This window comes from Mustela nivalis (assembly GCF_964662115.1).
Source record: "Mustela nivalis genome assembly, chromosome: 1".
Classification (NCBI taxonomy): Eukaryota; Metazoa; Chordata; class Mammalia; order Carnivora; family Mustelidae; genus Mustela; species Mustela nivalis.
In genome coordinates, this window is record NC_139020.1 from 166113212 (window position 1) to 166127458 (window position 14247).

A 14247-nucleotide genomic window follows, 5' to 3' on the forward strand; every position below is an offset into this window, starting at 1 on the left:
TATTATATTCATGATACATTTTCATAAATTTATCAAGTTGAGGCATTTCCTTTCTTAATTAGCTGTTTTTTTTTTTTTTTAAATCATAAATGTGTGTTGAATTTTGTCAAGTATGTTTTCTGCATCTATGGAGATGCTCATGATTTCTTCCTTCATAATATTACAGAATTGCTTTTTGTTTGCTAAAATAACCTTTTTTTATTCCTTTCATTAAATTTACCTATTTAATCTTAGTGGTTGAGTTTATTGGCACAGGATAGCCACATGTGACTAGTGGCTTCTGTGTTAAACTGTGCAGATACATTTCCATTATTGCAGAAAGTTAAAGTAATTATTGATAAGGCTGGATTTACATATACTCCCATTTTGTGTTTTATTTGTCCATCTATTCTTTGCTCTCTTGATCTGCCTTTTTAAGAAATAGTTAAACATTTTTTAAGTTAATTTTCCACAGTTGCCTTACTAGCTTTGCTTCTCTGTTTCATTATTTTAGTGGTAGTTTAAAATATGCCTCTAACTTAATACAACTTCCTTTCAAACAGTATTATGCTACCTGAATAGTGTAGAACTGTGTTACAGATGTGTACTTCTGCCCTCTTCCTGTCATCTTATTGTAATTCATTTTATGTGTACATGTATTATAGACACTAAAATACATTGTTTCTATATTTGCTTTAGACACCCATTATCTTTTAAACAAATTAAAAAAATTTTTTTGGTGTAACCCTCATATTTATCATTTCTGATACTCTCCTTTGTACATATCAAAGTTAACTTCTGGTATAATTTTTATACTCTCTGCTACTTTTCTTGTAGTATACATAGGCTGCTAAAGAAGTCTCAGCTTTTGTTTGTCTGAAAAAGTTACTTCATCACCCTTTGAAAGATTTTTTTTTTTTTGAAAGATGTTTTTAATGGGTATAAATTCAGGGTTAATGTTTTTTCCCTTTCAGAATGTCATTCTGACTTTACTGGTTTCAGATGAAACCAGGTGCATTCTTTTTATTTATAGCTTTCTGTGTATAATGTACCTTTTTTCCCTGGCTGCTTTTCTTTTCTTTTCTTTTTTTTCTTTTTTTTTTTTAAGATTTTATTTATTTATTTGACAGAGAGTGATCACAAGTAGGCAGAGAGACAGGCAGAGAGAGAGGGGGAAGCAGGCTCCCTGCTGAGCAGAGAGTCCAATGCAGGACTTGATCCCAGGACCCCAAGATCATGACCTGAGCCAAAGGCAGAGGCTTAACCCACTGAGCCACCCAGGTGCCCCATGGCTGCTTTTCATATTTTCTTTTTTATCACTGGTTTTCAGAAATTTGTAATATGCTTTAGTTTTGTTTACTTTGTATTTGTTTTGTTTGGGGTTCCTTAGCTTTGGGTTTATATTTGGAAAGATTTTAGCCATTGTTTCTTTTGAGTATTTTTCTGTTCATACATCCATCCTATGCTCCAGTATTGACTCCAATTAAATTTTGTTAAATCTTAACTATTTTTACTTTACTGCTTGATATTTATCTACAGACACTGAGACTCTTTTTTCTTTTTCTGTTTTGGTCTCTACCCTTATTCCCCACACTCACCCTGCCTTTCTGTGCTTAGTTTTGGATAATTCTTTTGCTATGCCTTCAGGTATATCCACTTTTTATTCTGTAGTATCTCAGCTGTTAGTCTCTTCCAATGAAATTTTCATTTCAGATATTATATTGATCATTTCTAGAAATTTCATTTAAAACATATTTTCCATTTCTTTTTTCACTAGGTTTATGTGTGTGTTTTAAGCTTTGAGCATACTGAGCATAGTCTTTTTTTTAAAAATTAATTAATTTATTTGACAGAGAGAGAGAGATCACGAGTAGGCAGAGAGGCAGGCACAGGGAGAGGGGGAAGCAGGCTCCCTGCGGAGCAGAGTGCCCGATGCAGGGCTCGATTCCAGGACCCTGAGATCATGACCTGAGCCAAAGGCAGAGGCTTAACCCACTGAGCCACCCAGGTGCCCCACTGAACATATTTTTTTTTTTTAAAGATTTTATTTATTTATCAGAGAGGGGGGGGGGAGAGCGAGCATAGGCAGACAGAATGGCAGGCAGAGGCAGAGGGAGAAGCAAGCTCCCTGCTGAGCAAGGAGCCCGATGTGGGACTCGATCCCAGGACGCCAGGATCATGACCTGAGCCGAAGGCAGCTGCTTAACCAACTGAGCCACCCAGGTGTCCCTGAACATATTTCTAATAGTGAGTTTAACCTCCCTATCTGCTAATCCATTATCTGTGTCATTTCCAAGTCTGTTTCTGTTGACTGATTTTTTTTTTTACCTTTCTTGTGTATAAATGATATTTTCTTATTTCTTTGCATGACTAGTAATTTTTTTTTTCTTTCAAGATTTTATTTATTTATTTGACAGAGAGAAATCACAAGTAGGCAGAGAGGCAGTCAGAGAGAGAGAGAGGAGGAAGCAGGCTCCCTGCTGAGCATAGAGCCCGATGCGGCACTCGATCCCAGGACCCTGAGATCATGACCTGAGCCGAAGGCAGCGGCTTAACCACTGAGCCACCCAGGCGCCAACATGACTAGTAATTTTTGATTAGATGCTTGCCATTATAGTGTTTACCTTTTTGATTGGGTAGTTTTATTGTATAACTTATTGGCGTGTTGGGCTGTGTTGTGGCAGGCGGGTAAGTCATTTGTGGATTAGACTGATTCTGTCAAGTTTTGTTTTTAAGTTTTGTTGGTGTGGATTTAGAGTAGCCTTTTCTATAGGGCTGGGTTTTTTGGGGGGTGGTGCTGCTGAGGGATTGGTAAAAAACACATAACAAGAAATTTACCATATTAACAAATTGTTGCATGTGTAGTATTGTTAACTATATGTTCATTACTATATAGAAATCTTTAGAACTTTTTTATTCTGTGTGACTGAAATTTTATATCCAGTGCACAGAAACTCCTCATTTCTCCTTAACTAAGTCCTGGCAACAACCATTCCTTTTTCTTCTTTTATGAATTTGACTAGATATCTCATATGAATGGAATTATATAGTATTTGTCTGTTTGTGATTGGTTTTTTCACTTAGCTTAATGTCCTCAAGATTCATCCATGTGGTAGTATGTGGCAGGATTTCCTTCTTTTTAAAGGCTGAATAATATTCCATTGTATGTATGTATCACATTTTCTTTATCCATTCAGTTGTTGGTGACTCTTGGGTTGCTCCCATCTTTTGGCTATTGTGAATGATGCTGCTTTGAACATGGTAGTGCAGATATCTGTTTGAGATCCTTTTTTCATTTCTTTTGAATAAATACCCAGAGGTGGGATTGTTGGCTCATATGGTAATTCTATTTTTAATCTTGAGAAACCACCATACTGTTTTCCATAGTGACTGTACCATTTTACATTTCCATCAACAGTGTACAAGTTTCTAGTTTCTCTACAGTGTTATCAACTTTATTTTCTACTTTTTAAAAATAATTGGCTATCCTAACAGGTGTGAAGTGATATCTCATTATGGTTTTGATTTGCATTTCCCGGATGATTAGTGATGTTGAGCATCTTTTCATATACTTGTTGGCCACCTGTATGTCTTTGGAGAAATGTCTATTCAGATGCTTTGCCCTTTTCAAATCTTGTTTTGGGGTATTTTTGTTGTTGTTGAGTTATAGGTGTTCCTTGAATGTTTTGGATATTAACTCTTTTTCAGGTATATGGTTTACAGATATTTTCTCCTATTTCATAGGTTGTTTTTTTTACTTTGTTCATTGTTTCCTTTGCAGAAGCTTTTTGTTTTTTTTTTAATTATTTTTATTATCACAGGATGTATTATTTGCCCCAGGGGTATAAGTCTGTGAATCATAAGGCTTACACATTTCACAGCACTCACCACAGTACATACCCTCCCCAATGTCCATTACCCAACCACCCTATCCCTTCCCTCCCACCCCCCAGCAACCTTCAGTTTGTTTTGTGAGATTAAGAGTCTCTTATGCTTTGTCTCCCTCCCAATCCCATCTTGTTTCAGTTTTTCCTTCCCTACTTTGCACAACTCTCTGCCCTGCCTCTCAAATTGCTCATAACAGAGAGATCATATAATTTTCTTTCTCTGATTGATTTATTTCACTCAGCATAATACCCTCTAGTTCCATCCATGTCGTTGCAAATGGCAAGATTTCATTTCTTTTGATAGCTGCATAGTATTCCAGTGTGTGTGTGTGTGTGTGTGTGTGTGTGTGTTCTTTATCCATTCATCTGTTGATAGGCATCTAGGTTCTTTCCATAGTTTGGCTGTTGCGGACATTGCTGCTATAAACATTTGGGTGCACATGCCCCTTTAGATCACTACATTTGTATCTTTTTTTTTTTTTTTAATTTTATTTATTTATTTGACAGACAGAAATCCACAAGTAGGCAGAGAGGCAGGCAGAGAGAGAGGAAGGGAAGCAGGTTCCCCGCTGAGCAGAGAGCCCGATGTGGGGCTCGATCCCAGGACCCTGGGATCATGACCTGAGCCGAAGGCAGAGGCTTTAACCCACTGAGCCACCCAGGCACCCCTATATTTGTGTCTTTAGGGTAAATACCCAGTAGTGTGATTGCTGGGTCGTAGGGTAGCTCTATTTTCAACTTTTTGAGGAACCTCCATGATCTTTTCCAGAGTGGCTGCACCAGCTTGCATTCCCACCAACAGTGTAGGAGGGTTCCCCTTTCTCTGCATCCTCACCGACATCTCTCATTTCCTGACTTGTTAATTTTATTTGCAGAAGCTTTTTAATTTGATGAAGTCCCGCTATTTTCACTTCTTCTTTTTTTTTTTTTTTTTGCCAGGGCCTTTGTTATCATATCTAGGAAATCATTCCCAAGGATGATGTTATGAGGCTTTTCCCCTTTGTTTTCTTCTAAGAGCTTTATAGTTTCAAATCTTCATTCTTTTGCATGTGGAAATATACTTTTTCCACCAGCATTTGTTGATGAGACTGCCCTTTATCCACTGTGTACCCTTGGTGCCCTTGTCAAAGACCATTTGACTGTATATGTGTGGAACAGCCTCTCTCTCTCTGGTACTCTGCCCTAGAAAATCTAGCTACCTGGATTGCCCTGCATTCTGATCTTTGCTGCTTCACCTAGCAAGACTGATGGGCTGCTTCGCTCTTCTCCATATACTGTGGTCATGAAAATGCCTCCAGACAAAGGTTGGGCTGTGATTGAACTTTCTCATTTCTGCCTTTGTCCGAAGTCCGAAAATAGTTGTGTTTCATATATCCCTCCAGTGTTTTAGTTGTTTATGGAAGGATCGTAATTCTGGACCCTGTTACTTTCTCATGGACAGAGATGGGTGTCCCTTCTGTAGATGAAAGACTACTTTTTATGAATTCTGTGAACTCTACTTAGCTGAAAAAATTAGGCTGTACTTCCATTCTTTTTTTTTTTTCATTGTTTATTTCTTTGTCACTTACAGTTGTCACTGATGTCATTTTTTATTTAAAAGGAAGTCAGTGGAGGGTACTTTCAGTAATTATTTTATGAGCACTTATTTTTCATATTGTACCTCTCATGATTTGATAGACCTTTGCTACTTAACACATTTGTTACAGTTCCTGCAAGACCAGAGGTTGCTCTGTGGTCTGTGGTATTGTTTTAATGACACAAAAGGCCACAGAACTTAATAGGAACTAGGTAGGGCAATCATGTTCTGCTGTTGTTCTGAATCGACTAGAATTGGTGACCCAAATACTGTGTTTTTCTTTTATATTCTTATGAGGCAGCACTGTGAGCAAGATGGGAGAAGAGCGATAGCTGCACATACGGATGGGACATACGGTCCTGCAGAACTGCGCGTATGGGAATGCTGGACTACTGCTGTCAGGAGGGATGGTTCTTTCTTAGCAGCTAAGAACTGCTGCTAGAACTGGAGGCAGAGACCAGCTTTCTCAGCTTTCCAGGACCTATTCCTTTCAAACCGGGAACTAGATTTTCTTATTTTAACTCGACACAGGAGAAGAATTTTTGAAGTGGTTCATTTTCTCATACAAGCTTTAAGATCACACACAAAAATAATTGGTTTAACTTTTAGAAATTTGCTTTTTATTGTTAGGATGCTAGGCTCTTTTGATATTTGAAAGCTAGCAGCTGGATGTATCCTGTTTGAGATTAGAAATGCTTCCTTCCCCAAGCCTTGGGTGTTTCTGTGAAGCTAGCTCCCCCCCCCCCTTTTTTTTAAAGATTTATTTATTAGAGAGAGAGAGGATGTGAGCTGGGGAGGGGCAGAGGGAGAGGGAAAGAATCTCATCTGACTCCCTGTGAGCTTGGAGCCTGACGTGGGGCTTGATCTCATGATTCTGCAGTCATGACCTGAGCCAAAATCAAGAGTCTGATGCTTAATCAACTGAGCCACCCAGGCGCCCCTGAAACTACCTATTACATCGCTATTTTATTCTACTCTCCTCCACCGTGTCCACAGAATTAGAGCTCATAGTTGGATTTTGGGAGGAAAAATAGACTTCACAGATGATTTAAATAAAGCCACTGAGGAATACATAGTCCAGAGCTCTTCAACAGCTCTAACTTTGATTGGAATATCATAGTTGCTCACTAGAGAATGCATTATGCTGGTCTGCAGTTCACCAGTACATATTTGGTAGTAAACTAGTAGACTGAAAGTAAGCCGAGAGCTTGATCTACTTTGGGCCTGTGTCTGGTTCTCTTTTTGTGAAACAAAACACATACAAGATTATGCAGAAGAGAAAGCAGTAGTCTCATTATGCATACTCTGGTACATGTGATCCTGTTAGTGAAATAATATTTATTTCTGTTATATAGGTATATATAATAAATGTATTTTATAAACAAATTGTATATGTTTTAAATAATTAATAGGTTAAAAGCATGAGCTCTGGTACTTGCCTTTGCCACCTATTTCCTTTGTGATCTTGGTTGAATTGGGTGAACCCTGAATTGCATTTTACTTATTGTAAAATAGGACTGATGTTAGTACTAGCCTCAGGGTTGTTGTAAGGATCAAAAGAGTTAATACATAAAACATGCTTAAAAGAGAGCACATAGTAAGTGTACAGTGTTACATTAAACCACATAAAATTGCCAGTATTTGTTCTTTTTTTGATTTACTGAAAAATGACAACTTTATATAGTTAAATGTAGTAGCAAAAAAACATGCTAATTTAAAAAAATTGTTGTTCAATCAGAATCACATATTATGGATGCAGTTTACTGGCCCAAATGCATTGAATCCATATAACTGGGGGTAGGGCCTGGGAAACTAAAAAATTAAAACCAACAATAATCTCTCCCAGGTGATTCATATAAGTCGCCGGGTTTGGGAATTCTTGATTTACAGCATTGCTTAGGAGATTTTTTTATACTGTGAAGGTAATAACACTGATAGTCAAGAGAATGAATCTGGAGAGAAATTTTGCCTCAGAATGAATCATACCTCATGTTTCAGTTATATCTGATTTAGATGATATTTTGGACTTTATAGCCTTTAGAGTCAGTGCTGGAATGAATTAAAGACTTTTGGGACTGGTGGTATGGAATGAATGCATTTTGCACAGGAGAAGGCATGGATTTTCAGGGGGCAAGGAGCAGAATGGTGTGGACTGAGCTGTGTCCCTCCCAGAATTCATAAGCCCTAATCCCTAGTGTATTTGGGAGTATTTGGGAGTTATTTAGGTTTAGTTGTGACCATGAAGGTGGGGTCCTGATGAGGGAGTTAGTGCCCTTGAAAGAAGAGACATATATAGCTTGTTCTCTCCCCCCTGCCAAGAGAGGACGCTTTGAGTAGGCAGCCATCTACAAGCCAAAAAGAGAGTCCTTACCATAAACTGATCATATGGCATCTTGATATCGAACTTCTAGCCTCCAGAACTGTGAGAAAATAAATTTATTTTCTTTAAGGCACCAGCATATGGTATTTTGTTGTGGCAGCCAGAGCAGATTACATCTAATTCCTCCCTCCAGTACTTTGTATCATTGATGTCATTCATTCCGTTTACACATAAGCGCACATAAGAATGAAAATATGTGTGTATGTTTTTATATATATGTGAATATAATAAATATATGAAAAAACTGAAGACACTGTTACCTGTTAGATCAATTAAGAATAAGAAAAATAAAAGTTTTTATTTTACCTATATTTATTCCTTCTCCAGTGCTTTTCCTTTGTTTATATAGATCTAGACTTCTGACTTGTTTACCTTCTCTCTGAAGAACTTTTTTTTTTTTTTTTAAAGATTTTATTTATTTGTTTGACAGGCAGAGATCACAAGTAGGCAGAGAGGTGGGCAGAGAGAGAGAGGAAGGGAAGCAGGCTCCCTGCTGAGCAGAGAGCCCGATGTGGGGCTCGATCCCAGGACCCTGGGATCATGAGCCAAGCCAAAGGCAGAGGCTTTAACCCACTGAGCCACCCAGGTGCCCCTCTGAAGGACTTTTTTTTTTAAATTTTTAATTATTATTTTTTAAAATTTTTTATGAACTCTGAAGGACTTTTTAAAAGATTTCTTATGATGCAGGTCTACTGGGAGCAAAGTCCTCCATTTTCATTTGTCAGAGCAGGTCTGTTTCTCTTACTTTTAAAGGATTATTTCACAGGACATAAAATTCTAGGTTGGTGGTGGGTCTTTTCTTTCAATTCTCCATTATCTTCTTGCTTGCATGGTGTCTGAGAAGTTGGATTTGATTCTTTCTTTGGTTATCTGTAGCTAAGGTGTCCCCCCACCCCCACCCCAGCTTCTTTTCAAGATTATTTTCTTTATCTTTGATTTTTTGCAGCTCAAATATGATATACCAGGTTGTAGGGTTTTGTGAGGTTTTTTTTTGGCATTTTTCCTTCTTGTGTTCTCTTGGCTTCCTGGATCTCTGGTTCGCTTTCTGACTGTTTTGGGGGGAATTCTCAGTCATCATTGCTTCAAATATTTGTTTTTTCCCCATCTTTCTTCTCCCTTTGGTATTGCTATTACATGTATATCACACCTTGTATAATGTCCTGCTACAAAATGTTCTTAAGTATTGTTCTGTTTTTTTTCCAGTCTTTTTCTTTTCATGTTTGTAGTTTCTGTTGAGATATTAAATGCAGTGATTTTTCCCTAAACTGTGTCCAGTCTACTGATACCATCAAAGGTATTCGTCATTCTTTTTGCAGTGGTTTTCATCTCTAGCATTTCTTTTTGATTCTTTCTTAGAATTCCCATCTCTCTGCTTACATTACCCATCTGTTCTTCCATGTCGTCAGCTTTGTCCAGTTGTTTTAAATTCCTGGATTTTTAATTCCAGCTTTTGTGCCATATTTGGCTATGATTCTGATGAGTGCAGTTTCTTCAAGCTATGTCTTGCTTTTTAGTATGCCTTGTAGTTTTTTCCTAATAACCAGTCATGATGTACTAGCGAAATGGGACTGTAAATAGACCTTTATAAAGTAATGTGGCCATGAGATGTCAGAAGTACCGTGTTTTGTAGTTCTATGATTATATCTATCATTTAGTGAGCCCGTGCCCTGGACTGTGAACTTCACAACAAACTTCAAGTGTATTCTTCCCCTTGGTGGGACAGGATGAGTAGAGGTAGCTGGAGTTGCTTATTTCCCTTCCTGAGGTTAGCTCTGATAATACCCCCAGAGACTTGGGACTGGTAAAGTTTCTCTTGAGGGCAGGCCTTGTTAAGAAGAACAGAGTGCTCTGATGTATTGCAGAATGATTACTTTTCCTTCTCCCTGCCGAAGGATTATGGGATTTTTCAGGTTGTCACTTTGAGTACTAGGTAGAACCCTTGGAGCTGAAATTCATGTATGTTTGGGCCTCTATCTTGGATCCCCTGGAGTTTTTAACTCTCAGACTCCACCCTGCTGAGCTTCCAGTGATTTGCCAATTACAATTCAAGTTTTCCTGCTCCAGCACTGGTTCTAGCAGAGGCTTTTTCTCTGGTTCTTGTGGAGGTTTCTGCTCTGGTAAGTTCTGATTCTTTGTGTCAAGCCTTTCTGACTAATTTTGGAGCAACAGGTTGTCTGTTAACCTCAGTTCTCTGATGGAGCTAGGAAGAACTGATTTTTCAGTCTTTTTATTTGTTATTAGATGGAGATGGGGTAATGACTTTCTAACTCCTTACCTGTAAACCTGTAAACCGGAATTTCCCCTTTATTCATCTTTGCTTTCCCACAAAACTTAACCCATTGCCTTTTTTATCTTCTCTTTTAACATGTTCTTTCATTTTTCCCCCTGGATGCTCTTGCTGAGGCTGCCGGGACTTGTTGATTTCCTGGTTATCTATACCCAAAATCATACTGTCTCCTCCTCTTTAACTAAACTGAATCCTTTTTAGTGAGGCCCCTTCACTAAGCTGAATTTGGACTGATAGCAAATTAGCTACCATTAAGGGAGCATTCTATTTAGTCACATTTCCCCCTTCTTTGGGAGATAATTTTATACTGCCTTGGATGTGAAGAATTTAGTTAATGACAATTTCCTGCTTAAATCCTTAGGATTTATTACAATGAATGTTACTGAAATTACCTCACTACTTTGTTAGCTCCTTGAGGTCAAGAACCTTCCCTTATATATTTTTCTTTTCTGAGTGCTTGCCACAAAGTACTTGTTATATGTTGGATGTTCAACATCATTTGTAGAGTTAGGATGTAGAAATCCCTAATTGATAGCCTAGGTATATATTATTTTTTAACGTGTGTATATCTTATTTCAAAATTTATATTTTAGAATGTTAGGCATAGGGATGTCTGACATGTATATACAGTATCCATCCCAGGTCTTACATGTATGTTTCCTACATTTTATGGAGTTGTGATATCCTAGGGACTCACAATTATTATTATTTGATATTTTTCCCTGTCCTAAAAATGCTACTTTGTCACTTTTGCAAGTATGCATATGTAGAGTAGAGGTGTTAGAATTTTGAGATTATAATGATATGTCTTAGATGATGGAAATGTTCTAGGGCTTAAGTCAGATTTTGTTAGAAGTCAGATTCCTATGTTATTAATGTAGCTTAACTAATTTATTACGTTGCATTTGTTTTTTTGCAGACTGTTCTCTTTGTATAAGAAAATTCCTGTCCTATAAAACACAATGTCCAACTTGTTGTGTGGTAAGTTTTTCTTTCCTGTTTTTTTCTTGTAAACTTAATTGATTGGTGCAAATTTCTGTATCATGTATACACAGAAGTTCAAGGGAAGAGGTATAATTATTGAATTAAGCTATAGAAAAGACATTTTCAGAAAGAACCTCTAAAACACATAGATAGAGACCTGGGCACCTGGGCTTTGTTCAATTTTTCATAAAGATTTCAAAACCTTAATGTATTTTAGGAAGTAGAAACTAATTCTAAGATCAGGATGTAGCACTTATAAGTCTTATGATCTATGTTTAATGGCTTGGCTTCTCATGTTTTATAATTTTTCACCCTGGGTAGAAAATCTGATGGTAGGATTATTCATTTGCATAGGGTTGGTATTTAAGTATTTGTGTGGAAGCCAAAGATTCATGGCCATTGGGTCGAGCCCAGCCTAACTGGTTCCTTACTTCTTTTTCTTCTTCTTTTTTTAAAAAGATTTTATTTATTTATTTATTTTAGTAAAAGAAAGAGGGAGGGAGTGAGTGGGGGAAGGAGCAGAGGGAGAAGGAGAGAAACTCAAGCAAACTCCACAGTGAGCAAGGAGCCTGACCCAGGGCTCAGTTTCACAATCCTTAGATCATGACCTGAGCTGAAATCAAGAGTCAGGCGCTTAACTGTCTGAGCCACCTAGGTATCTCATAACGGTCCCTTACTTCTTTCTCAAATTAGACCTTCATGGAAAACAGTAGGAAATTTGATGTTAGAGTTTCTGAAGCATTTCAAGTAGGCAAAAAGGTAGGTAAAAAGGGCAAGTAAACATAAATAGGAATAAAGAAAAAAGAAGAGGCAGTGAGGTCTAATAGAAAGGATACTGAGACTAATTGAAGGGTTTGGGTTTTAGTTTGGTGCCTCTGGTAGGTACATGGTGTTAAGATGTCATTGAACTTCTCTGAACTATTTCCCTACATTAGAAATGATGCAGTTTGGCTCCCAAGTTTAATCTCTTTACAAGCTGATGTCTTGCCATAGCCAAGATTATATCATTAAGGAGATGAACTGAATACCATTCATGCCAAATAACTACGGAATCTGTCATTTTTCTGTTGGATTCCTCAACACCAACCTTGTTTTTACCTTTCTTGTAGCACCTAATGCCTCTCCCTATGTGGTCACTTAAAAGAGCATCTCTGTTCTGTTTTTTCAGGAGAAATTTTTTGGGATGGTATTTTGAATAACGATTCTTGCTCATGTTAGGTTTTATCTTAGTTGTACAGAGTGTATACGATTTTATCAGAGGCAGTAGAGAACTTTTATCAGACTTTCAGTCAGCAGATGCTGATTCACTGTTTTAAAATTCCATATTAGTATGAGATAAATGAACTTTATTTTGAGGCTTTCCTGGAAGACTTAGTGGGATGGGGAGTCTCAGGAGATTGGGTCACACATTTTCAAAACAAGATTATGACAAGTTATTTTATTATTTCTGACCTTTTCCCATCTGTTGTTTTTCCTTTCTAGACAGTCACAGAGCCGGACCTAAAAAATAACCGCATATTAGATGAACTGGTAAAAAGCTTGAATTTTGCACGGTATGATTTAATTTTGTGACTAACCCCTAATTGCTCTGGCCTTTTATATGAGTCCCCTCTTTTCTCTGTGAACCTTTGGGGATTAGAGAATGCAGGGTTGGATATTTTGGGTAAAGAAAGGAAGTGACAACAGTCATGTATCACTTATGGACAATCTAATGGTAATAATATTTTCTTCCTTTACTTAACAGAAAGTCTCATCATGAAAAACAAAAGTTAAAATGCAGATTTGAGCACTTACTATTGGGTACTACAAAGATCCTCCAGCTTCATCTTTTATTTTTCCTGTCCTACCCCTAGAATCATCCATTTTTTCAAGGAGTTCCTTTTATTGGAGAATGGTATTTAGGATCAGGATCTGGAGCTAGGTATGATCTTTGTTACTGAGATGTCATTGCTAGCTCTCAGTGGACAGAGCTGGGTAACATATGCATGTATACATATGTGTATACTAACCCACGTGTACACGCTTATCTATAATTGTATCTATGGCTGTTATTTATTAACCCATTAATTCTTAATCTGATTTACTCAGCATGTATAAGATGGTGTGCCATGTGAAATAGGTAAATTGCTGGTACTTTATAAAGCTCAGAAATGTAGCTTTATTTCTTAGCATGATGGTAAAAGTAAGTTTGGTCTCCAAAGGGATATAAAAAGGCATATTTACCAAATAGTATCTTCAATTATTTTTAGTTTTAATCGTGCAAGTCAGTCAGGAACTTTTATTATGAAGGTACTGTGTTTAGATAATAGATGCCCATCTCCTTAAATATATGACTTCTTAGCTGTTGGGACAGTTTTGGAGGTACATTACAATGGTTCTGAAATGTAAAGAGGTTTCTTCCAGTAGAATCATACATTTATTTCATTGGGTTGTGTCCTGAAAATGATCAGGTTTAGTCCTCTGAACTTGCCTATTATGACATTTTAGAAATTGGCCTGTGTAGTCATTTCCCTAAACAGAATCCTAAAAGGATGCTATTTCCTAGATTAAGAAACTCTGAGAGTCTCCGATTCTTATAATTGCAGTTTTTGCTTTTCTTATTTTAAAGTCTTTCACCAGTTAGATTTTGCAGTCTATGAGAAAGGATGGAGCCATGTCTTTAGAAAGAAATTAAAAAAAATTTTTAATTTAAATTCAATTTAATTAACGTATGTTATATAATTAGTTTCAGAGGTAGAATTCAGTGATTCATCAGGTGTAGATAACATTCGGTGCTGCTTATTACATCAAGTGTCCTCCTTCATGGCCATCACCCAGTTAGTTACCCCATCTGCCTACCCACCCACCCCACCTCCAGCAACCCTCAGTTTGTTCACTGTAGTTAAGAGTCTCTTATGGTTTGCCTCCCTCTCTGTTTTCCTCTTATTTTATTTTTCCTTCCCTTCCCCTATATTCATCTCTTTTGTTTCTTAAATTCCACATATGAGTGAAATCATACAGTGTTTATCTTTCTCTGACTTATTTCGCATAGCATAAGATCCTCTAGTTCTAGCCACATTGTTGCAAATGGCAAGATTTCATTCTTTTTGATGGCTGAATAATATTCCTGTGTGTGTGTGTGTGTGTGTGTGTGTGTGTGTGTATCTCAATCTCA

General features: G+C 37.3%; 1 protein-coding gene across 1 annotated transcript in view; it reads left to right on the forward strand.

Moving 5' to 3' along the window:
* RAD18 (RAD18 E3 ubiquitin protein ligase) overlaps positions 1-14247 on the forward strand; it is a 107390-nt gene that overhangs the window by 10350 nt on the left and 82793 nt on the right. The window contains exons 3-4 of the mRNA XM_082744340.1: positions 11029-11090; positions 12576-12646. Coding sequence (XP_082600466.1) covers positions 11029-11090; positions 12576-12646 — 133 coding nt within the window. The remainder of the gene's footprint in view (positions 1-11028; positions 11091-12575; positions 12647-14247) is intronic.